The 24,640-nt window shown below is 38.9% G+C and overlaps 1 protein-coding gene and 1 long non-coding RNA gene across 3 annotated transcripts in view; one reads left to right on the forward strand and one right to left on the reverse strand.

Annotated features, from left to right (window-relative positions):
- Positions 1 to 206: 206 nt before the first annotated feature.
- On the reverse strand, positions 207 to 23,035 carry BNIP3L (BCL2 interacting protein 3 like). 2 transcript variants are annotated; one of them, XM_038573770.1, is made up of 6 exons: positions 22,835 to 23,035; positions 15,140 to 15,323; positions 10,372 to 10,444; positions 5,205 to 5,308; positions 4,940 to 5,089; positions 207 to 3,001 (listed from the first exon to the last, which is right to left on the reverse strand). In XM_038573770.1, exons 1-6 carry the CDS (start codon positions 22,932 to 22,934, stop codon positions 2,953 to 2,955), a joined length of 660 nt encoding a protein of 219 aa, XP_038429698.1. In that variant the 5' UTR covers positions 22,935 to 23,035; the 3' UTR covers positions 207 to 2,952. The 2 variants fall into 2 exon arrangements, with proteins under 2 accessions (XP_038429698.1, XP_038429699.1); XM_038573771.1 differs by lacking the exon at positions 22,835 to 23,035 and adding an exon at positions 16,072 to 16,218.
- Positions 22,848 to 24,640, forward strand: part of LOC111092378 — a 77,085-nt gene continuing 75,292 nt past the window's right edge. The window contains exon 1 of the long non-coding RNA XR_005378664.1: positions 22,848 to 23,278. This is a non-coding gene — a long non-coding RNA (uncharacterized LOC111092378). The remainder of the gene's footprint in view (positions 23,279 to 24,640) is intronic.

A 24,640-nucleotide genomic window follows, 5' to 3' on the forward strand; every position in this document is an offset into this window, starting at 1 on the left:
AAATGATTAATATGGTATAGTGACGGTTTCTCTGCAAGCAGGGAACTTGGGAGTCAGGAATAGGATTCACTGCCATGCACTTGGCACACTGATAGGCCCTCATGTATTTGAGGAACTTAGTAATGGAAAACTTCTGTGTGGGCAGGTGAGGCCTCATCCCTAAACTCCCACGCAACGCACGTGACATAAAAAGATGCTGACAGAAAAAGTTTTGTGAGAGCTTTAATGGCACAAAATGTTTATAGCTACAAGTTATACATGTCTTGTAAACTGTATATAATGATACAAAGTGCTAACTAAATAGATGAAGAATGCATAATCACTTTGGCTCAGTTAATTCCAATAATTTCAACAACTGGTTCATTTAGAAATGCATCCGACTGGCTAAGTCTTCAATTTTCACTTTTTTAGAATAGTAAATACTTTTACTGCAAAATAACTTGTTGCACTTTTCAATGTGCAAGTTTGTGCAGTTTTGCTCATGATTTTATTTACAAATATTTTTAGCCAGTTTTCATCAATCAAGAAAAATGAAGCCTGCCTTTTCGTCCCCCAAATTGTAAACAGGTGTAAAGCTTTAAAACATTAATCTTAAAATGTCAACTATTAATTGTTGAAGTCTCCTTTCCAATCATGCAATCTGTTTCTGTTCAACACAAATCTGGGTAGGAGCATAAACATGTATTCCATATGTTAGGGCTATCAATAAATACTGCATGATTTCATCTTAGGAGAAGTTTTACTGTGATCATGTACTCATGTTTTAAGTAATAGTCCAAAATTTCACAGATATTTTAAGAAAAAGGGAAGAACTAAATTTATTTTCAATGTTGAAAAAAAAATCATAAATATACCCAAGTTCAACCATACTAATAGAATTGCTACTGTAGTTCAAAAGAGGGCAATGTGTTGCCAGTAAAAAAAGTTGCTCTTATTTTTAAGGTTAATTTAACTTTTCCCTCCCAGGATACCAACTGTAATACTAGTTGCATATTTAGCAGTTTAACAGTTTAGTTCTTTCAACTTTATCAGCCTTTCCAATTTTACTCAGGCTTTTCAAAATCAGCGGGCCATCAGATTCACTTTCTTTCCAAAGAAATCCAAATATGAACACTTGAAATAAATAGATTACAGAAGGCAAATCAAGTGTTACCAGGTTTGAGAATAAGATAGAAACAAGATATAATAAAAAGATATCTAAAATCATTTAGACATCAAGTACTAGAAAGAAAACATAAAATAATTCAGAAAACTATTTTGGATATATCATCTTTCTTAAAGATAACCAGCTATATTCTTGAAAAAAGATAGTCAGAAATTAAATTTTTTGTTTAACCTGTAGATTATTTTTCACTATAACACATCCATTTTACAAAACTTGATGTGAAAGACAACAGAGTTAGTTTCTGCAAACTGGCAAAGCTGGTTGCCAGTGTTCTTATCCAAGGCATATCTGATGTGCTTTATTTAATGAATAGATGGCCAGTTTTAAAATTAACAATGGTTCTCTAGTCAATAGTAATGTCTATATCATAAACAGTAATTATTTATATATAAAACATATAATAGTATCCCCTTCAGAGCCATGCTAGGTGTTCCAAAATCCACCAAATCTACTTAGAATAACTGGTAATCCTGCTGTTTTCTAACAGTTTGGTCCTAAAGCTTCACATTTTAGAAATGAACAAACAAAACAGAAACAGTCTATTATTGAAGGAAGCTGCCGAGCACTCTGGAACTGCAGGAGTCGAACACGACTGATCAGACGGCCCCGGAGAACATGACCGGTGCCCGCACGGTTGCGGGCACCACCTTGGGAAGCTTGTGCAGGTAAACATTAAAAAGGGAGCAATCCAAAGAAAATAAATGGCATCTTTTTAGAACTTTGTCAACTGTTCCCACAACCCAAGTCTGGTTTTCAAAGTTGCATAAGGGCTTGGAATCACTCTGAAACAATTATCTTCAGAGTTTAAAGGCTTCAGAGTATAAGCGGGGCTTCCTAAAACAAGAAGCCTGTATTTATACCACAAATTGGAACTCATTCCAAAGCCCCTTCTTAAGAATTAAAACAAAAAAACAAAACTTAAAGTCATGAAAAATTCACATGCAGCTAAAGCTAATATGAACGTAAAAATACAAACACACACAAATACCCAAAGCAATTTCATATGTTTCTAGGCCTGAGACGGTTCCTTAGGAGAAATAAAGATTTTACACCATAGAAAAGACAGCATTACAACATACTAGAATTAAAATCTGCTGATGTAGTTTAGTTCTTATTCTACTTCATACCCATCACTTATGTAGCCCGCCTCCTATAAATTAAAAGGCGCCATTAGGAGGCTGTTTAGACAAAAAGTGGCTCCAAAGCTTGTTTAAAATAATTTTTTATTGCCCAGGATATTTTTTTTTCTTGTGTCTTATTTTGTTTGTTTGTTTTCTTTTTAAACAACTATAAATTCAAGCTTAGGGAAGCTTGCTTTGTCTTGGAAAAAAAAAAAAAAACAGTAATGAGAAAGCTGTTCTATCATTTGCTAACCTTATCTCATTTTAAAAGAGAGATGGTAGTCATCTTGCAAGAGTAAAATTTATACCATGAACGATGCAGGTCTAAGTCTGGTGGCACTAAAAGGAGACAATAGCATTGTTGACAAAATTATAATCTGCTGGTGGCATTTGCGGAAAAGAAGCCCTTGCAAATTTCTAAATAACAGTAAACTCTGTTAGGAAATTCTAAAGTGTCTTACAGGCCAAAAAGGGAATGAGGTTAGTAAAATGCCTCAACAGAGTTTGAATAAAATACTGGATTGGAGAGTTACTGGAACTTGGATATGTAAAAATAGGGTGGTAGGTTGGGTCATGCTTACAATGGTCTCAAGTTCAAATAAACTACTGTGACAATACACCACTTCACAGGTCACACGCTTTTCCGGGGCTGTTCTTTCCTTTCCTTCAGTAGGTGCTGGCAGAAGGTGTGCTCAGTCGCTTTCCAATATAGATGCTGAAAGGAAACAGAGTGCAACGTGTCTCATTGGTTTCAACGGCTGCATACCAGATGTCCGCAGGCTGAACTGTACCTAACAACTCTAAAGGTATATGCGCACAGTTCCCTAACACCCTGAAATCACTGCTGACTTACTTAAAACAAGTCACCAGCCAGCCAAACTGGTTTCATGTAATTATGTTTACTCATTAGGCAGGACTGGACAGTATAGGAGCAGTGATCAGACAAAGTAAAACCAGAGAGAACACATCCCTCCAAAGAACAAAGCACAGCCAACTTCCTTTGAGATGCTCCCTTAGAGTGGGCAGAAAATTCTACTGATATTTCACATACAAAATACAGTAACATGACAAATTACAAAGCTGCCAGTGCTTTATAGTAGGCTCTTAACTAACCATTTAACTCTTTAGGATGAAGGCCTAGTATTACTCTTCCATGCCACGCAAGTATTTTTCTTAAATAACATACACAGAAGGAAAGGTAAAGCAAATAGGAAGCTAGTCTCACACCCAGTGTCATTAAAACCAACCTTCTCAAATCCTTTTTTTCTACATTCATCTATAACAATACTTATTCCAGCAAGGGAGAAGATCTGAAGACTCATGAAAGGAAAAGATACTCGAGGTACAAAAAGCAAGTCCTTGAGGGCAAATGAACTACCTGCAGTCAATACTTAAGGGGCATTTAAACTCCTCCCCCTGTCTGCCCTCACACCAACCCCATTCAATACTCACACGCTCCCTGCCTCTACAAACCCCTTCCATCCACTCTGCTGTTTGTGATCACAGCCTTCACCATCACAAAAATAGATCAAGTACCCAGAAAGACAAAAGGAGTCTATGGGAAAGTCATGTGTATGTTTCCACATTTATGACTATAAATCTCTCTCCCATATGCTGAGCTCTCTACAGGGGAAGTAAGGGGTCACATAGCTTTCGCATATTATATAGAGAAAATGACTCTTTGCACATGCTTACAGTCTTTAAAAAAAAATAACACCTAGTATTTAACTCCTAAAATCTTATAAAAATGGGTTTCCTCAATTGTTCCATCAAGAGAAAAAAGAATTTAAAAGACATGCCAGAAAAATTCATCAGTTACAGGTAAATGTGGGGTCACCTTTAGAAGAATAAATGAAAATGCTACAAAGAAAAAAAACAGGATCCCAAACTAACCTACCAGTTTCACTCAAAGACTATTCAATAAAACGGTGTATTTTCCCATCTGGGGGAAAAATATTCTAATCAACCTCAAATTTATATACTTAAAGGTTTGTTTACTTTAAAACTTAGCTAATCTTGGGATGCCTGGGTGGCTCAGCCATTGAGTGTCCACCTTCAGCTCACAGCATGATCCTGGGGTCTGGGATTGAGTCTCACATTGAGCTCCCTGTGAGAAGCCTGCTTCTCCTTCTGCCTACGTTTCTGCTTCTCTCTCTGTGTCTCTCATGAATAAATAAATAAAATATTTTAAAAAGTGTATTAGAGAAAAAATTTAGTTAATCCTGATGAATCACTAAATTCTACCCCTGAAACCAATAATACACTATATGTTAACTAAATCGAATTTAAAGAAAAAAGAAAAAAGAAAAAAATAAATAAAAATAAAACTTAGCTAATCTTGAGTAATTATAAACAAGAATAAAACACAAAAGGAAAAAATCAAGCATGGAAGAGCCCACCTAATGATGATCACTGAGAGGATTAATCTGAACAACTTATTTTCAAATAAGAAAAATCAAACTCCACTGTTAAAAATGCTTACCAGTATAACAACAGTGTATCAGCTTCAACAACTCTTTTAAGCTCTCCCTATTTGCACTAAAACATTAAAAGCAAAACAATACAAACTGTTTCATGCATATCCCTTACATGTGGAAACAGAACAGGGGAATGAAAGGAAAGAAAAACCCGTCAGGAGGCCACCAGTACTTACCCTAGCCCCAAAGCCAAAACATGAGAGAGGAAGAGAGACGGAATGAACACCTTAAGGAATTCTGCGGAGAAAATACCCCCTTTCTTCATGGCCCCACTTTTCCTCATGCTTAAAGAGACGGAGCGTTTGGGATGTCTGAAGTGGAACTCCCTGGGGGAAGAAAGGCAAAGGAAGAGGTCAGAATTGCACTTGCTGAGAACTTCCTGGGACCAAGCAGGTCGACAGCCTATGAGTGTTCACCGAGGAGACATGTGCAAGGACTTACTTAGGTGGAATGTTTTCAGGTCTACTGGACCAGTCGGACACCCAGTCTACACTTTTCTTCAAAGCATCAACCTCTTTCTCTCCTTCTGCAGCTTCTTCTTCTGACTGCAAAGAAGAATTACAACTTTAAAAAAGAAAAAAAGGAAGACCAACTGTTCCTACTACTAAAGACAAATCTAGACAGAAAATGTAGGAAAACCCTAAGGCTGTGTGTCAGCAATGTTTATGTAAGAAACACGCCAGTTTTCTAAAAAGGCTGACCAAAGGATTTGTGATCAGGGCGTTCACTATCTTAAAAGGAACCTGAGTGGGCTTCATTGTTGTTCTATCTAAGCAAAGGATGTGAACCTAAAAAATGTGTATTTGGGCTGCAATGGTAACTAAAATGTGGAGAGTATTAATAACTGTTGCATCTGGGTGATGCTTACACAGAGGCCCTCTGCCAACAGTCTCTTTACTTTTGTTTGCACTTAAAATTTTTCATTAAAAAACAAAAAAATCTCCAAAAGTACATGCTAACCAATATAAAGTGATAAGAAAAGTAGGAGATATGATGGGGTAATAAATAATAATAGTATTTATTAATCATTCATCAAGAGACAAGCATCATTCTAAGCACCGAACATGCATTAATTTTTACCTGCAACAACACTATAAAAATGAAAATTGTTAATATTCCATTTTACAGATGAGGAAATGAAGAGAAATTCAGTAAGCGCCTGAGGTTCAGTAAATAGTAAGAGACAGGGCCAATATTTAAACCTGGGCAAACCGTCTCAAGAGCACCCAACTCCTAAGCGTTGTTTTACTGCCTGGAAGGAGATTATATTCTTTAGGCAAATCACTATCTAAACATTTCCCAAAGTTTATTCAAAACTACTTAAGCTAAAAATTTTTGGAATCATTTACTTTATACTGACTTAGAATTTGACATTTTTTACATCAGATAAATGACAAAGAGGTCCTTATTCTTGCTAATGATAACCTACAGTTTCAGGGTGAGAACAAGCAAAATTCCCAATAATAGCTTCTCTTTTACGAGAAACCACAGGAATGAGGTGTTTCTAAAAAATAACAGCAATATTCACTCAGCTTTAAGGAATGTGATGCTAGGACCTCAAACCCAAGGATCTCAAAGCTAAGAATTGTTTTGATCTGTTACTTTGTTTGAATAGGATTCCTTCTTTGACCAAAGGTTTCACTCTTTTCCATAGATAACTATGAAATGCAGGGCTTGATACAGCCATGTGATTCTTTTTGACAGGGCTAGTTCTCTATGAGCTAGGTGCCCCAGGAAGGCAGTTCAGAGAGTAAAAGGGGCTACTCTGTATCTAGAGACTATCAAACCGAAAGTAAAATCCCTGTGGATTTTTGCTACTCTGGTAGTATCATTCTTATTTAGTTCTGTCAGACTTGGCAAATTCCACTGAATGACACAATGTAGCCTTTAGGATTAAGCTTTTTCCATTGGGTATTGAGATTACTCAGAATCATGAGTTGGCTCTTTGTGGATTACATCTGAAAACATCCTAAATAAAAAACAATAGGTTGTTAAAATTTACTTATAGATCAGTTTGTGTACACACAATATCTAACTATATTCATCACACTACATGTCACTTCTGCTTAGTTTCCAACTCTGGCCTCACATGCCTCTCCTCAAAACTGCTCAAAGACCGAGGTTTAAAATTGTGAACAAGTTAATATTTCCTATTTTCCAAGAGGATGAAAATGTAATAAGATTTTATGTTCTAATTTTTTTTTAAGACAATGTCACTTTCTCTCAGTTGAGTGAAGCAAAGTTATCTTTGGACTACTAGTAAAAAATTCCCCAAATCAGTTTAGAATGCTTACCTTCAGAACCAAGAATCCTACGCTATATCCTCATTTACTACTGCTGTGTGCTTCCATTAATCTTAAATTTACCAGTTTCAAGTTTTAAATTACCTTCCAATCCTGAGAAAAATGCACTTAATATGGTAAAAATGCACTTAATCTAATTAAATAAGATTCATGCTTTTAATTAAATCAATAACCCTTTCTCTACACCTACATCTAAAGAGTCTGATCACTTTAGCCTGTTCTCTGTCCCCTACCTTCAAAGCACTTACATTTTCCTTCCCTGGTCCACGTCAAGTTCTCTAGGTCTCTATGTGTGGCTATGCACAGAATAGGGTCCATGGACAGATAAACCCCAGTTTTACAAGGGGAAAACGGTAGGTCATTTTCAGTCTGTATCAGTGACAGTGATATCCAACACTGTGTTGGCCTCTTCAGTCCCAGAAACACACTGCAAAAATGACTTCAAGAGACCTCCGAAGTCTATTTGGTGCCTTAAAACGGAGGCTCCTGAGGACTATGGTCATAAAAGTATAGTCTGAATGACCCTTTCCTAAATGTATTACACCTTAGGCTTCCTCATACTGTAACTCACCAGGAACATCTTAGTTCATTCTCATGACCTTGGGAGCTCTCCTGAAATCAATCCCGTGCACCAACTTATTTTAGTACATGGCACAGGGGCTACAGGCTCAGACAGCCCTGGTTTCGATCCTGGCTCTATCATCCACTGGCCTTGTGATCTCAGATTAGTAATTAAATGAAGACAAAGCCCCACTTCTCCTATTTGTTCTTGGAGCTAATATCATCTCTTTCACTAGACTGAAAACACTGAAAGTGGGAAAAATCTTTTTTAAAAATAAATTTAGCATCTAAAATATATCTAATATATATTAGTGTCTTTCCTTCCTTCTCTCAGAAAAGGCTGAAAATGTCCTACATTCCTTGTATAGACATATGTAAAAATGTTCGGTAAGAATAAGTCCCATGACAGAGTCCTGTGGTAAATGCTTCTGTTTGGTAATCCTAAATTTGCTTCTCATTTAAGAAAAATATCCACTCTCCCAAACCCTAATGTTAATTTTTATTTTATTTATTTTTATTTATTTATTTTTATAGATTTATTTATTTATTCATGAGAGACACAGACAGAGAGGCAGAGACACAGGCAGAGGGAGAAGCCCTTTTTGAAAGTTTAAATAAATCACACTATGGATTTCTCTCTTATTAAAAGTCTTACTCTAAAAAAACATATTTTTCTTAAAGGACTTAAGACTGCTTTCCCAAAGACTTAACTGTTTAAATGGACTGCTTTGTTAATATCGCTTACCAACAACGTTGATGATAACTAACGTTCCTTTAGGTACCGGTTTCTGAATTGGGACCACACTAGCAATATGACCATAATCCAACATGGAAGCCAAACATTTTACATTTTCTCTCCTGAATTTCACAAATTCTTTTGGAATTCTAGGATGGATGCAGTCAGCTCTACGATTCCATTTAAATTCAATCATCAGTTAAGGCTAATTGTTCACTGCCACTCCATGAATCAGGATAGCACTTATCAAAGTATTCCATTAGGTTGTTAGGGGAAAAAGTATGTGTGGAAAGGGAGGGAGGTCTAAGATCAAATAAGCTTGGGCAACACTTAGTTTAAACAGATTATTCCAGTGCTCACTTCGGCAGCGCATATACTAAACAGATTATTCTACTACAGAGACTGTCAGAGCCTTTAATGTCCTATGTGCTGTAGCTACTGGCAGGACAGGGGAGCAGGGTGAAGGAGCCCAGGGACTGTATTATTTCCACTTAACTTGACTTCAGAACTATCACATGGAGGAGCTTCCCATTAAGCAAATTGTTCCTCAAAACACATTCAAAAGAATGCTAATTTAGATTTTCAACTTGTGTGTACAAAGGGCAGTATGAATTGAGGACATCTTCCTAAGGGAAGACTATAACAAAGAATTAATTTCATTTCTCTTCCCTGGAATTCCTTAGTACACTTTTGCCATGGAAACTATGTATTTTCTTCTTCACTAGTTACAGCTTATGCACATGGCAAAACCGACATACATTAGTCAGCAATTCAACAGCAGTCAGAACATCTCCCTACATGTGAGCCTCCTCTATGATACAAAGCTCATCATTAAATAAATTTATATTCAATCTGTAGATTTTCTAGGTTTCAGAGAACAGTATAAGTAGAATATGGGAAAAGCAGGGAGGAACTGTGCAGCCCCATGAAACAGAAAAAATACTGGGTGGACCCAAAATATTATGCACAATATTTCTAGTGCGAAGGCAGAACAGGACATTGTATAGAGCAAATCCCACAGAACAAAGTTTCTGTCCGAATGCATTTAAACACTCCTTTAACAAATACTCTGCTAGCACATGAACTCGGTAGAAAAAGGCACTGGTTCTTGTCCTCATGAATTTGCACTCTGGCACTTTTAGGTGAGCTGACACATCACTAAAGTCAAGGGCTGGCCATGAGCATTCTAAATTGTTAACTACAGGGACGCCTGGGTGGCTCAGGGGTTAAGCATCTGCCTTCAGCCCAGGGCGTGATCCTGGAGACGTGGAATCAAGTCCCACGTCGGGCTCCCCGCATGGAGCCTGCTTCTCCCTCTGCCTGTGTCTCTGCCCCTCTCTCTCTCTCTCTCTCTGTGTCTCTCACGAATAAATAAATAAAATCTTTAAAATAAATAGTTAACTACAAGTACTTACTTATCATAAATTTCAGAATATTAATCATTGTAGGCTTTTAATACTATTATCCATCCATTTTATTAACAATGTCAACTCCTAGTAAGCTACATTTATCTTCTTTAAGGAACCCTGTAAAATTTAGATGAATTTTATCTCTAGCTGTTGAAATTTGTCTCAAGTCACTGTTTTGATTTCAGATGCATAGAAAGTTTTCATGCCGGGTTCTACAACTTTCCTTTTCATTCATCTTGTGAGCTTAAATAAAATATCTGTTCAGCTATTTATAAATTCAAGAAACTAGCCTGGGATACTGGAATGAAATATTATAGACAAGAATTTTCCAATTCTTTTAGAGTGATAGGGCCCTAACCTCTCAGGCGTAAAGGAGTACAATAAGGGCTGTATCATCCTAAGTAAATTCCACAATCAGAAACTGAAAACAGCTTCAAACTACTTTTTAAAGTCTTCTTATTCTTTACTTTAGTAAAACATACTGATTTAGAAGCTCACTCTTTTCCTAATTATCTAGTGTACATTAGAAAAACAAGCACAGACACCCCATCTGCATGTGCGCGCACATACACACACCATCTGTGTGTGCACACACATACCTGAGAGCTATGGTCCCTGCTGGTGTGCATCTCCACATCAAACATAATCTGCCCATCTTCTTGTGGGGAAGGGCTAGAAGACAAAGAATTTAACCATTAGTTTTAATTCTCATTTTGTCAAGTAAATTAACCTCCACTGGAAATTAGAAAATTGAAAGTTACAGTAGTATGCCTTTGAAAAAGCAGCAAATCAAAAAGTATTATCTTGACCCTAAAGAAAAAATGAAATTGAGCACTCTTATTCCCAAAATGTTCTGGAATTTTACGATGGTGATAAATTCCTTTGCAAGGATAAATTTTCTTATTTTTACTCTTTTTCCAATAAAGGTACAATGATCTTCAAATTCAGAAACCTAGTTGGGTTTTTTTTTTTTTTTCCTCAAAGTTCTTTCATCATTAAATAATTCATCATCAGTGAGTCTTAAAATGTGAAAGCAGTTTTCCTGAGAGTCCAGCTGGTTGCCAGCCTCCTGAGCTTTCTGAGTATAATCTGAAACCGGCCCCTTTATGAGGGCACAATGAGAGGGAAAGAGGCAGACCATTCCAGGGTGGTAGGTGGCAGCTTTAAAGAGCAAGGGAACTTATAGACAAGGCTTGTCTTGGAGTGACATTAAGGTGAGCAGACCACACAAGCCTGCCAAATCTTAGAAGTTTATAGAAAGGCCTTAATTGAGTTTAGTCACATATACCATTCAAAAAGTCTCAACACCACATTTCTGTCTCAAACCTGTATTCTTGAGGCAGCTTCTGGGAGCAGGGAAGGGAGTGGAACGCACATTCCAAGGACAAAGGAGGGGATGGGGAGCCTCTAATTGCCCAAGTCCAGCTCCAGGGTCAACCTGCGATCACATATTCTCAAACACCTTCCCCCAACACTCTTTCAAAGGGTCTTCATGGTTAAACTGTTTTCATGATACTATTATGATTTATTTGCCTTTTTCATTCTTATTGTCATATCTGTCATTCTTATTCTATGTACAGTGAAATTTTCCAAAGGCTACATGTGTTTTATCATTACAGACTGAATGCAAAAGCAAATGAGAATCTAGCTGTTATTTATTAAGTTAGATAGAGAGATTTGTAAAAATGTAAAATAATGCTGCCAGTTCAATTTTTTTTTTTTTGGTTATGAAAAGGTTATTTTTCATTTCAAAAAGTTACTTATACTGAAATGTAATGGGTTCATTACTGTTGAATGAATCGTATTTTTAAATTTTGTTTAATTTCTAGTATAGTTAAATATCAAAATAACCACATAAACAAAAGATCTTTGGGGGTCCTAGTAATTTTTAGGAATGTAATGGAGTACTGGAGACCAGAACCACTATTCTACTTATTTCAGAAATATCTGCTTTGAAATATTTCAGTTATTATATAAGCTCATATATGAATACAAGACCTTCAATGAAAAGTATAGGATATATTCCCAGAAGTGATAACTTACAGATAAACTTTTAGATAAGAACACATGCTCCGAAATACACTTGATGTGATAGATGAATACAACATGCTAAGTTCTATGTTTAATGTTATTAATGATTTCTTGTGTAATCACAGTAGGTAACTAGATTTTCCACTACACACCCCACCCTGCCAAAATCTAAGACCAAAGGAAGGATGAAAATGCTCCAGGCTTAACTGGTTTAAAGGAGTAGATGTTATCTGTTAAAGCTATCAAGAGTACGTGTACAATGTTAACATATAGAGATGATGTAGAGACAGACTCCAAAATAAATAAGATCATCCAAAATGTGTCAGACTGATTCGGCCTAGGAGCCTCAGACTATTCTAACTGACATACAAGAGCCCCAAATCGGGATAGCAAAAGAGAGAAGCTGGTTCTGTATCATATAAATACGTTAGCATATTTAGAAAATTTTTTCTTGAGGTAGAAATCTCAGGCGAGAGTACAGGAACCACGTGGAAGGAGGCACTCTTGTCCTCAGTTTACGGTCGTTATGCTCATGTATCACTGTTTCGTTCACAGCCAGAGATCAAGTTAAGGGCCAGCCTCACATAGTCAGGAGCAGGTCAGGGCAGCAGAATGACATGGTCAAGAACCCTACAGATGCACTGCTCTACTTCTATATTCTTATTTATCACTGGCACCAATCTCACTCAGAGAAATACTAAACATTTCACTGGTAAACGGTTTACTACTTCTAACAACTGGGAATGCATTAGAGTTTCAACCCTGGCTCATGTTAGAATTAGCCAGGGAGCTTTTAAAATATCCTAATGCCTCTACCCCACCCCTGACAACAGACTAAGAATCTCTAGGGATGTGGCCTGTGCGCTGGTATTTTTAAAAGCTCCCTGGGTGTATCTAGTGTGTAGGCTGAGAACTCCTGCAATAGGGTAAAATGCAAAACAAAACACATAGGGGATATGATGGAAATATACCTCTGGAATAATTTTTAAATTGAAAATAAGTTTGACCCTTGAACAATGCAGGGTGCCAACCCTACCCTGCACAGTCAAAAATCTGTGTACAACTTCTGACTCCCCCAAACCTTAATTACTAATAACCTACTACTTTTGACAAGAAGCCTGACAGATAACAGTCAATTTACACATATCTTGTATGCATTCCTACAATAAAGTAGGCTAAAGGAAAAAAATGTAAAAAAAAAACCCTTAAGGGAAAGAAACGACATTTACCATAAAATACTGTGCTTTATGGAAAACAATCCACATGGCTGTGCAGGTCAGACCCATGTCATTCAAGGGTCACTGTATATATAAACTAGCCTTGGGATGAATATCCAACAATCCTAAAAATGTTTCCACCTACAAAAAACATTTCTCAGCGACTTCAGATATGGAGATGCAAGCCCATCCAAATGATATGAATTTTGAAGACATTTTAAAATGTTAAGATGTGTTAGCATAGGAGAGTATTACTGAGTTGGAGTCACAGGCCCTCTCTGAAAAATGACCAGGAACCCAGATCCTAAACATACATAAAGTGAGGGACAGGAAAATGTTCAAAAGCACATGCCACGCCTCGCTTCAGGTGTTTAGAAACCTAACTTAAATGTGGTCACGGGAAGGTAAATTCGTATTTGATCACAAGTATAACTACTAACCAGGAATGAAATGAGACGACCAGAAAAGCAAGCAGGTGACTTTTTCTCTGCTCAATGACAACAGCAAGTGAACAACAGGTTAAGAGACACACTGATACCAATGCTCAAGGGTCTTGTACTTGAATGCATAGTAAGAGCCTCATAAAGAGGCCTAGAACAAGCAGAAAACTTCAGAAACCTATTACAAGTCCCAAAATATAAATGTAATATAATATAAACTTCATTCTGAAAGACAGACGAATGCTGTTGCAACTGGAATCAATGGCAAGCTGTTCAGCAAAGAGCCATCTGCTCTGCTTCTGCTTAGAACAAGAGCCATCCCAGGCTACTAAGAAGCACAGGGACAAAGGCAGGGATGAGATGGGGTGGCGGGGGTGCACAGTGTGCTAGAGCCAGCAAACCAATCCTCTGCTTCCTTGGTAACATCACTGGATTATAAGATATCCAGGAACTTCAGACATGACCGAACTTCTGTTTCTCTTTTTAAATTTATTCTGACAAATAAAATATGCTATATATGCAATTTTTACAAAGTACAAAAATATTCAGAAGAAAAATATCCATAATTCCATCTCTTAGGGATAATCACTTTTATTTTTAGTATACATTTTTAAGTGTTTCCTTAGTCTTTTTCCTTATGCATCTGCATTTTCTACATGACTAATGTCAGTTAACTCTTAATTAACCAGATCATCCTTTATCCCATAGTGCTAACAGTATGGCTGTCATCAGACTAAGTGGTGTCAGGTATACCACCATGTATTTAACACCTATCCCTCAAGAAAAAAACAAAGCTTACACTGAAAAACAAATGAGCAATTCGGTTTTATTCCACTCATACATATCACTGTATCCTTACTCTTTCACCAAAAGCAGCCCTTCATCAATGGAATTACTTTCCCCAAGTCAAAAGTAGAAAAATGAGGTCTGAAAATAAGGTTCCGCTGAAGAAACAGGATGGTCTTCCAAATTAGCTATCTTTACAGACCTTGTGTGGTCTGCATACACCATACAAATACTGCTGTAACTTGAATCAACCACCAGTTCCTACGACTCAAACATGTTACTGAGGGTCTGCTACACACCAGTACCATGACTGTCAAGGGTACACAAGAGATGCAACATGCCTTTTGGAGCCTCATCGTCTGGAAGGGGGGACAGAAACATAAGAGATAACTGACAGAATGTCATCTGTGAAACAGGGTCACAAAGGAAAATTGGAGAAAGTTTGTTAATTCTACAAGTAAACATTTATGCCATTGACTTTTAAACTGATAAACATCAAAAAATGATACAATCTGAATAAGGAAATTGATTTAATCTAGGGAAAAACACCAGGCACTCAAATATTTGCCAATTAGCTATCTGATTTAAATATACATGCTGCAGTAAATCAAGAGTCCTTTTTTTAAAAAAAGATTTTATTTATTTATTCATAAGAGACACAGAGAGAGAGAGGCAGAGACACAGGCAGAGGGAGAAGTAGGCTCCATGCAGGGAGCCCGACGTGGGACTCGATCCTGGGTCTCCAGGATCACGCCCTGGGCGGAAGGCAGACACTCAACCACTGAGCCACCCGGGAGTCCCAGGAGTCCTATTTTGTCAAATGAGAATGAAACCAGATTTATTTTTTTTGGTGAGAATTAACCTTATAACCCATCTGTATGGATCTCACTTACCTGTCACAGTGAGAACTGGCTCTTGAACTACTCTGTCCTGATTCATGCTGTGCATCCAAAAGAATCTTCTCCATGTCTCCATTGTGGATAGAGGATGAGGAAGGTACATGTTCTAGCCCCCCATTTTTCCCATTGCCATTATCATTGCCATTGCTGCTGTTCATGGGTAGCTCCACCCAGGAACCTGTTGGACAAGTCAGATAGCTTAAGTTAACCACAGCAGAACCAAACTCTGTCATGTGCACACAGATGCGAATGTGGTGAATTCTGATAAGAGTTCTGTCTCGCCTCAAAGCAAATCCAAGAGTATTCCGAAGAAAATAAATAAGGAGCAACAGAAGTCTAAAAATACATATAGTTTCTCTTCCTGAAGTGGCTCACGCAATCAACCAATTTAGAAGAAGCTGGAACTCTACAACGAGGATCTTAGAAATGTGCCTTTCAGCCAATTTTCTCTCTAGTTAAAGCTTAGTTTATATCACTGAAAACTTTGAGAGTGCTTTTCAAAAAATAAATGGTTACTTTATTATTACTTATCTTTAATATTTTAAACATATGTTTAAAATAATATATACCTATTTTTCTCACAGTTTACTTCAGCTAGTTAGTTGTATCCTCCCCAGATGAAATAAACCAATGGCTTAGAAACTTTATAAAAAAATATCTAAAGAAGTTAACAATTGTCCTAATTAGCACAATTGACAATCTCCTATAGAACTTAAATTCAATCATAAAATTTTCAATTTGTGTACAAATGTGCAGCACAAAATTAATGCTCTTAATTTTATTTATTTTTTTAAATGCTGTTAATTAAATCCAGGGATAACACCAAAAATTTTGAAAAAAGCTTTCTCTCTATCCCACAAATTAGCTTCTTCCATTCCTTTATACCTCACCTCATTTCTATCCTCTCCCTTATGCACTAGCCATACCTTGTAGATTTGTCCTTTCTTCTCTCCCACGACTTCCTATTTCCTAGGTTTCATTAAGCCTTGTTGGTTTGGGGGGAGAAACTCACATCTGTACAGGAGACAGGTTTTCTCAGGCCAACGGTCAAAGAGGGTGGAGCCACAGAAAAGGGGATGTGGCCCTGGTAATTTGGATAGCTCTTGAAAATATTTCTTATTGGCTCAATGAGTTTGCTGATCACATTAAGGTGCTTTAATTTTAATAAAAATTGATAACAGTAGCCACCAGACCAACTTCACAACAAAGACAGTGGAGGATTTTCTTCATAATTTCCATTCCTTACAACAAATTTTGTTTTAGAAAATATCACCGAGCAGTTTGGGAGGGCCATTCCTCCAAACTCTCAAGAGAAGTGTAGAGTTTTGTGACTGAACAGCCCTCCACCAGTAAATCAGAAAAACCACCCAGAGAGGCTCAAAACCTAAATGCACTCTCAATGAGGTAAAGACTATTCTAGATCCAAAGTGAACTCAACATCATCCTCATATAAAGGAAAAGCTCAAAGGGAGACCTGGCTGGAAATCTGACTCCACCACCTACTCTCTGCCTGTCTGAGCTTCAGTATTCTCATTTGTTAAACAGATATAAAAATACAGACCTCTACCTCTCAGAGCTGCTCTGAGGATTAAACATAGGACATAGGTAAAGTGCCCAGTAGGTAGGAGATATTCAGCTACCCACTAGTTAAACAAGTTTATATTTGTCAAATACTTAGAACAGTGTTTGCTAAATAAAAATGAGGTTACCCTTTCCTTCCTTTCCCTCAAAGGCAGTTCCAGTGGGTGTCACAATCCCATAACTGCCACCAAATCTCTGGGACTGTGCTGCCAAACAACACAGTTGTAGGACATCTGTGTGACCTCATTCTATACACAAAAATGGACACACACAAGACAGAACTTAAAAGGGATTAACAAATTCAACTAGCAAAGCTAAGACAGATTTTTAACAGTAAAGGTAATTTAACTAAATAACTTGGGAGTGTCCCTGGAGTATATAAGAAATATGCCAAAAGCATCCCTAAATTTAGAGTTCTACAAGCATTTTAACTGGAAAGACAGAAAAAGAAAGAGGTCTATGATCAATTTTTTCGTACTCATAGTGTTTTCTAGAATTTTCAAGCTCTTTTTAAACCAACAAATCCGTTCTTGTACAAAGGCCCAAAGTGCAAAATAAAACAAACAAAAGACCTGAGCTGCTCTGAGTAGAAGAACTAAGGAACCAGGAGTTCCCTGATGGGTCTCTGGGGAAGCCAGTCTTCCCAAAAATATTATTCATGTTCAGTTCGAGTAGCTGATCAAAGAGAAAACCCACTGTAACAGTATCAGCTTTTCCAGACCTTACTTTTTTGAAGGACTTCCAGACCAGTATCCAAATTCTACTTTCTGCATTAAAAATATATGAGCAATCATCACCTCAGGGACTTGAGAAGACATAACTTGGAAAAGCTTAGTAAAAGTGATCTCTGTAACTGGCTTTACATTCAGCATAATTGAGGCCATTTCTACTTAAGGCAGACAATATTAATCTGGCACATATTAATACGGTGATTAAGAGCACAGATGGAAGGCCAACTCCCACTCTATGACTTACAGCCTAGACAGGTTACTTAACCCCTTAACAGTTTTCTTGTCTGTAACTTGGGGATAATAATTATATCTACTTCATAAGGTTGTTAGAAGGTTGAAATGAATTCAGCATGGAGAAGAATAAGGAAGGTCACTAGTACATGGTAAATGCTACATATTACCTATTATACTCTTTGGTTTTAAAGAAATTTTTCTTGTTGCAAAAATGTGTTTCTTGAAAATAAACCCATGTAAAGGACAAATACCTTTCCTCTCAATCTCCTATTCCTACTCCCAAAGAAATCCACTTTTAAGAGATTCATATGTAAACTTTCAGAGCTTTTTCAATTAAATATAGTTCAGTTTCTTGCTGTTTACAAAAAATTGAATTGTATTATACATATTTTTCTGTAAGAAGTGCTTCTTCCCTAACAACTTATAAATGTCTTTCAATGTCAATGTATATTATCGTACTTTATTCTTTTAAATTGCTTTGCACTCAACATAAGGATATGCCATAGTTTAACCATTATCCAAATGTCAATGGTTAACCATTACACAAACTATTTCTAATATTATGTTACTACAATCAGGTCTTCAATGGAGGATAATTTGACAATATGCATTAAGACACCTAAAAAGGGGAGGCCTGGGTGGCTCAGTGGTTGAGCGTCTGCCTTTGGCTCAGGTCGTGATCCCAGAGTCCCAGGATCCAGTCTGGCTCTGCCTATGACTCTGTCTCTCTCTCTCTGTGTCTCTCATGAATACATAAATAAAATCTTAAAAAAAAAAAGACACCTAAAAAGGTATAATTCCCCTAACAATTCTCTTCCAGATAGATCATCTATGGAAATAAACATTATTGCAGAGAAAGTTATTCACACATATATTAAAAGTTTCATCTTTTGACTACACTGGGGTGGGGGGAAACTGGTCTTCCTCAAGAGATGGACTACACATGCTTTTCATTACCTACTTCATTCCTGATTTACAGCTTCAGAATTTCTTAATGTTCTAACTCTATCAAATCTCACAAAGTCCCCTTCTACTTGGAAAGGAAACAAGACAAGATATGAGGATTGTGCTGTTCAAGCAATACAGAGTAGAAAAAAATCTGAGTAAATTTCCTTCCTAATAATTAGGCTTAAAATGAGAAATGGCAGGCTCTTCCTGTTATGTTATTTTAAAAGATTTTATTTATTTATTCATGAGAAACATAGAGAGAGAGGCAAAAAGGCAGAGGGAGAAGAAGGCTCCCTACGGGGAGCTTGATGTGGGACTTGATCACAGGATCCTGAGATCACAACCTGAGTCAAAGGCAGACACTCAACCACTGAGACACCCAGGTGCCCTCTCCCTTAAAGATTTTAATATACTTATTGATGAGAGACACAGAGAGCGAAGCAGAGATAACAGGTAGAGGGAGAAGCAGGCTTCCTACCGGGAGCCTGATGGGGGACTTGATCACATGACCCCAGGATCATGACCCGAGCCAAAGGCAGACATTCAACCACGGAGCCACCCAGGTGCCCTCTACCTGTTACATTAAAAGATGACTTACAAAGTGAAAAGTGTTTTTATGCCAGAATCTATATATATACAATACATGAGACATTTTCTAGTTTAAGTCTTTAAGAATTGCTAAGAGAGTCAAAATTGCTAAGAGATTCACACTTCCACATTTTGTAATATAGCACATCGTGAAGGTTGGTCCAGTAATTGTAATCATTATATTCATGACTGTATGTTGTATATACTCTGTATAGTTTTATAATCACTAGTTTAATCCTCTTGCAAGAAGGGGAGTGGGAGAGCTGAGGGATAGAGGAAGAGAAAGAAGGAAGAAGTCTCTCATTTTTTCCTACAACTTTCCAAGGTCCCATGTGTAACTCTTCTCCTAACCAGGGTAACACATTTCATTATGTCTTATATTCTTTCCTCAAAGCCTTTATTTTATTTCAAGCACCTGATGCTCCAATCCAGACCAAGAACAGTCACTGACATTCTTCTTTAAAAAAAAAAAAAAAAAAAAGAAGTTGGTCATTTTGCACAAGTGGGTACTTACACCCAGTAACTTAGGTATTCAAAACAGTATCATGAAGCAATGAAGTTTCACATGCCATAGCCTTAAAAGCCTCCTCACCATACTGGGGAAGCCAAGTAATCATGGTTGAAGATGTGTTAAAAAGGAAAAAAGAAAAGAAAAAAAAGTCTGTACTTCCTACATTAAATAATAAGAATTTTACTACTGCCTTGATTTTTTTTTATTACCTACAGGATTATATAGCATTAATGCCCTATATAAATATTCTTAAGTAACTTGATAGCTTTCTCAAGAATAAAACTAAGACTGGAAACTGGAAAAATATCATTTTAACTTTGCCAGTTCAGATATTTGTCTACTGATTTGTAAGGAAAGTGAACAGTTCCCCTACAATGGGGAACTAAAAAAAAAAAAAAAAATTAAATTAAATTAAAAACTCAGAAAAATATTTCACTATTCCAAATATTTCCATAATTTGCTGTTAAAACTCTGTTTTGACTCCTGAACTGAAGAAAAATCCCAAACCACAGATAATCTGTACAATGAGTTCATCTCCTGTGTTTCATAGTTGTGCAACTTTACCCAACAAAGAACTTCAACTTATCAGCAATTTGGGTAGTATTAGATGTCTGAATAAGTTGTTTTGCCCAGTGCCCAAAAATCACTTGAAGGAATCAGGAAAGCTTCTTGTTTTGTTTGAACCACTGTTGTATAATGAACTGGGGGAAAAAAAACCAAACAAACAAGCAGAATAAAAGGCTAAAGGGGAGAAATTAAATATGGCACTGCCTAAAAGCTTTTCAGTAACTTTTCAAAGCTCACCCTACCCAAAATAAAATACTTTATATCTATCTAGATTTCCCAAAGCAACATTTTGATATCACACAGAGACTGAGTGTTCTTCCACTTTTGTTAAGAGCTAATATAAACGTAGCAGCAACTGATTGGCCAAAAACATCAAATACTTCACAGGTCTGTCAGACACAGAGATAAACATCACATACAGCTCAACAAATCCCATTTGTTGCTGTTTTTGTTAAATGGTCAAAGGAAACTAAAATTCCTTTTTTTTTCCTGTGCAATCATGTAATCATACCAACCAAATAGCTAACTTGTAAGTACTGCAGGAAAACAGTGAGTACAAGTAAACAGTACTTTTTACTCAAGTAAAAAGAGCCAGATAGGCAGATCACCTCTGTACATTAGGTAAAATAACATACTGAGGGAATAGGAAACACACGTAACCAGGAGATTCTGAGCTACTGACGTGTCCTGAAAAGTACACTAGATCTTTTGAAAGTAAAAAAAAAATCTCAGCTCTCGATCCTAGCCTGCTGTGAACATGGACAACACACTTTTCTCTCGTTCTCTTTACCTGTAAATAACAGAGACAAGCTACCTCTAAAGTCTCTTCCCATTCTAAAAAATTCCATGCTTCTAAAAGAGTATGCTAAAAACGGGTAAGTACTGTTTTAATGGCACATTAACAGATGAAGCAAATAACGTTTGAAGATACAGAAATTATTCCTTACTGTGGGAAATAACATCTTACATTCCAGAACATAAAAAAGACACTCGAGTTTCAAAAACTCAACATCTAGGAAAGTTATCCATCAAAAGATGGTACAGTAGCAACAAACAATGAATCTTAAACATCTTGAAATACTCAAATTCTGGGTGGCTCAGTGGTTGAGCCTCTGCCTTCAGCTCAGGGTGTGATCCCCCGGTCCTCGGGAGGGACCAAGTCCTGCATCAGGTTCCCCTGCAGGGAGCCTGCTTCTCCCTCTGCCAGTGTCTCTGTGTCTCTGATGAATAAATAAATAAAATCTTAAAAAAAAAATAACAAAAAAACCCCCTCAAATTCTAACCCCATCTTGTGGGGACAGGAACTCTTTTCTCTAAAATAATTTTTAGGCCATGTTGGAACACCTCCTTCTTACGAAGGAGGTTGCAATGCCTTTGAATGCTATTTAAGCATCCAAATGATTTTTAAACGATTTCATCTAGCCATATGCTAACTGTCCCAACTGCCTCTTTCAGGAGATCAATTACAGAAAGGTTAGGCAAGAATCTTTGCAGACGACTGAGCTTTCAAGACAACTGGGAAGAACCTTATGGACAAGATGTCTGAGCACCAGAATGTTATGATAAGCAACTGGAGTTGGTCGTAACTCAAATACTGCATATTAACTTCCAAGAGCCCGACGGGATCGGTGTGGTTTTAATCCCGTTCCTGAATATTCCCTGCCCCAGATTCCATGATTTATGCTATCTTGGATCGTTCAAGAGGCTGTTCACAAAAGGTTTCCAGGGCACACAACTCCATCGTTTCAAAAACAAAGCAAAAAAAAACAAACAAAAAAAAAACACCTGACTTGGGCCAACCCTAAAAAAAAAAAAAAAAAAAAAAAAAAGTAGCAGAGTCGCCTGACCCCCCCCCCCCCCCCCCCCGCGCAAGGCGATACAAGTGACCACCAAATTACCAAATGATTTTCCTGACCCGCCTGTGGTTAACAAAGGAAGGGGACAGGAGGGCTCAGGTTCCGAGCCCCAGGGGAAGGGCGAGCGGGAGAGCTGGGGTCGGCCGGGCCTGAGCACCGCCGCACACCTGAGCCCCGCGCGTCCCCCGGCCGCCCCCTTCCCTAGGCCCGCGCCCGCGTCCATCCCCCAGCGTCCCCGCTGCACGTCCCCATCCCTGCCCACGTCCCCTCCACCGCCCGCTCCGCCCACCCCGCTCCGCGCGCCCCGAGGCCCGCCCCCCCCGGCGCTCCGATTGGCTCTGCCCGGGGGCCCCCACAGGTGGGAGCGGCTCGCCCCCCTTCCCCTCCCACCCACCTGCCCGCTCAGGCTCGAACCCAAGCAGCGCCCCCACCGGGACCCCAGGACCGAGGGGAGACAGGGCCCGAGGAAGACAGGAGCGCCTCCTCCTGACAGGTGACGGGAGCTGTCAGTCACCCGCACATCCTCAGCGCTGGCCAATGAGCTGCCTTCTCCTCCCGCCCCCCCCCCCCCCCCCGCCCTCCCGCGCGGAGCTGGCGGCGGCGGCGGCGGCCGGAGCAGCTCCTCCTCCCCCATCCTCTTCCCCGAGCCCCCCCCCCCCGGCCCAGCACTCACTGTTGAGCCCGGCTGGCGGGGGCAAAGGCTGTTCACCTTCCTCGCAGTTGTTGTTGTTGTTGTGCGGGGGCGGCGGCTGCTCTACTAAATGAGACGACATCGTCGCGCTGCTGGAGGAGCCGCGGCCGCAGCAGGACCGTCTCCGGTTCTCGGGCAGCAACACAACAAGCCGAGTCCCCCGCCCCCTTTTGTGCGCCTGCGCAGTCCCTCCCCCGCCTCTGACGTCAGGGCCCGCTCGGGCCACGTGATGACAACACAACAAGCGGCGGGGCGGGGAGGAGGCGTTCCCGGGCGAGCTCGGGACCCCGAGACGCGGGAGTCGCGCTGACACGCGCGCCTGGAATGAGTTCTTGCGTGTCATCTGTACAGGCCTGGGGGAGTGACCAACGCGGCTGGCACGGAGATAGAGGTTAGGGGAGAAGCGTGTAATGAGGAGGCGTGGAGGTAGGTGCTCCTGTGTTGGCGCCCACGTCCCCTGCAGCATCTCCTCCGCCGTCTCCTAGCCAATCCCGGAGCGTTTCTTTTCCCACGTCCAGAAGGACTCATTTCTGTGATAGGTATCCTGGTGACACAAAGGAAGCAAAATCCCCGGCGCCTCCCTGTCCTACACCTAAAGCAGAGCTGGCGGTACATGAATGCTCTGATCGGGGAACAGTGTCAGGCAGGCCACAATTTTTACTTGTTAAAGATTTTTTTTTATATAAGTTTTAGATTACACGTGTAACACGTGATCCTTGTTAAAAAAAAAAAAAAAAAAAAAAAAGGAAAGTTCCAGGAAAACATACAGAAGAGAATAACCACCTGAATTCCATCAGCCTATTTCTGGGGCTTGACATGGGAAGCCATGTTCCCCATACCTGGGTGACAGTAAACTGCTTTATGATCGCCAACACTCCACCTATTTCATATATCCATGTCTTTGTCCTTTCCTTGGTCTGAGCGGCATGCATTTCTCTCAGTCACTTGTCTTTTAACTTTGCTTCACTCTGCACAAGTTCAAAATGTTCATGCAATCAGCTCTATTATTTTCATGTAATCTGGGAAACACCCTCACACCAACATTTCAAATCTGTTCCTTACAGATTTTTCTGATCTTCTTGTAGGCTTGATTCTTATATTTAGGCCCTAAATCCATCTGAAATTTATTTTTGATATGTTGTGAGCTAATTAACTTCAATTCTTCCCAATTGGGTAATCAATTGACCCAACAACGTTTACTAATTTTTTTTTAAGATTTTATTTATTTATTCATGAGAGACAGAGAGAGAGAGGCACAGACACAGGCAGAGGGAGAAGCAGGCTCCGCGCAGGGAGCGCCACGTGAGACTCAATCCCGGGCCTCCAGGATCATGCCCTGGGCCAAAGGCAGACGCTCAACCGCTGAGCCACCCAGGCATCCCTTATTACTGTTTTTTAAGATTTTATTTATTTATTAGAGACACAGAGAGAGAGGCAGAGACACAGGCAGAGGGAGAAACAGGCTCCACGCAGGGAGCCCAACGTGGGTCTCGATCCCAGGTCTCCAGGATCACACCCTGGGCTGAAGGTGGCACTAAACCGCTGAGCAACCGGGGCTGCCCCATTTATTAATTTTTAAGTCATCCTTTCCACACTGACTTGAAATTCTATCTTTATCACGTTCTAAATTTATTCAAAAATGTGAGTCTATTTAAGACCTCTCTATAATAGCTCCATTAGAAAAAAGTAAGAGAAAGCTTGTCCTCCTTTGTCTTTTCAAATTTTTTCATGACTACTTTAATCATTCTTTAGATGAACTTAAAAATTGGCAGTCCAAGATTGACCCTG

The sequence above is a fragment of the Canis lupus genome, chromosome 25, assembly GCF_011100685.1.
Source record: "Canis lupus familiaris isolate Mischka breed German Shepherd chromosome 25, alternate assembly UU_Cfam_GSD_1.0, whole genome shotgun sequence".
In the NCBI taxonomy this organism is placed as follows: domain Eukaryota; kingdom Metazoa; phylum Chordata; class Mammalia; order Carnivora; family Canidae; genus Canis; species Canis lupus.

Bases quoted from the DNA above. Each gene is read 5' to 3' on its own strand.
- BNIP3L (XM_038573770.1), bottom strand. From the start codon at position 22,934: ATGTCGTCTCATTTAGTAGAGCAGCCGCCGCCCCCGCACAACAACAAC. The intron at 10,445-15,139 runs GTAAGTGAGATC...TTTGTCTTCTAG, and splicing joins GCCAGTTCTCACTGTGACAG to CCCTTCCCCACAAGAAGATG. The intron at 3,002-4,939 runs GTAAGTACTGGT...GTTTCCTTTCAG, and splicing joins GTTTTGGCTTTGGGGCTAGG to CATCTATATTGGAAAGCGAC.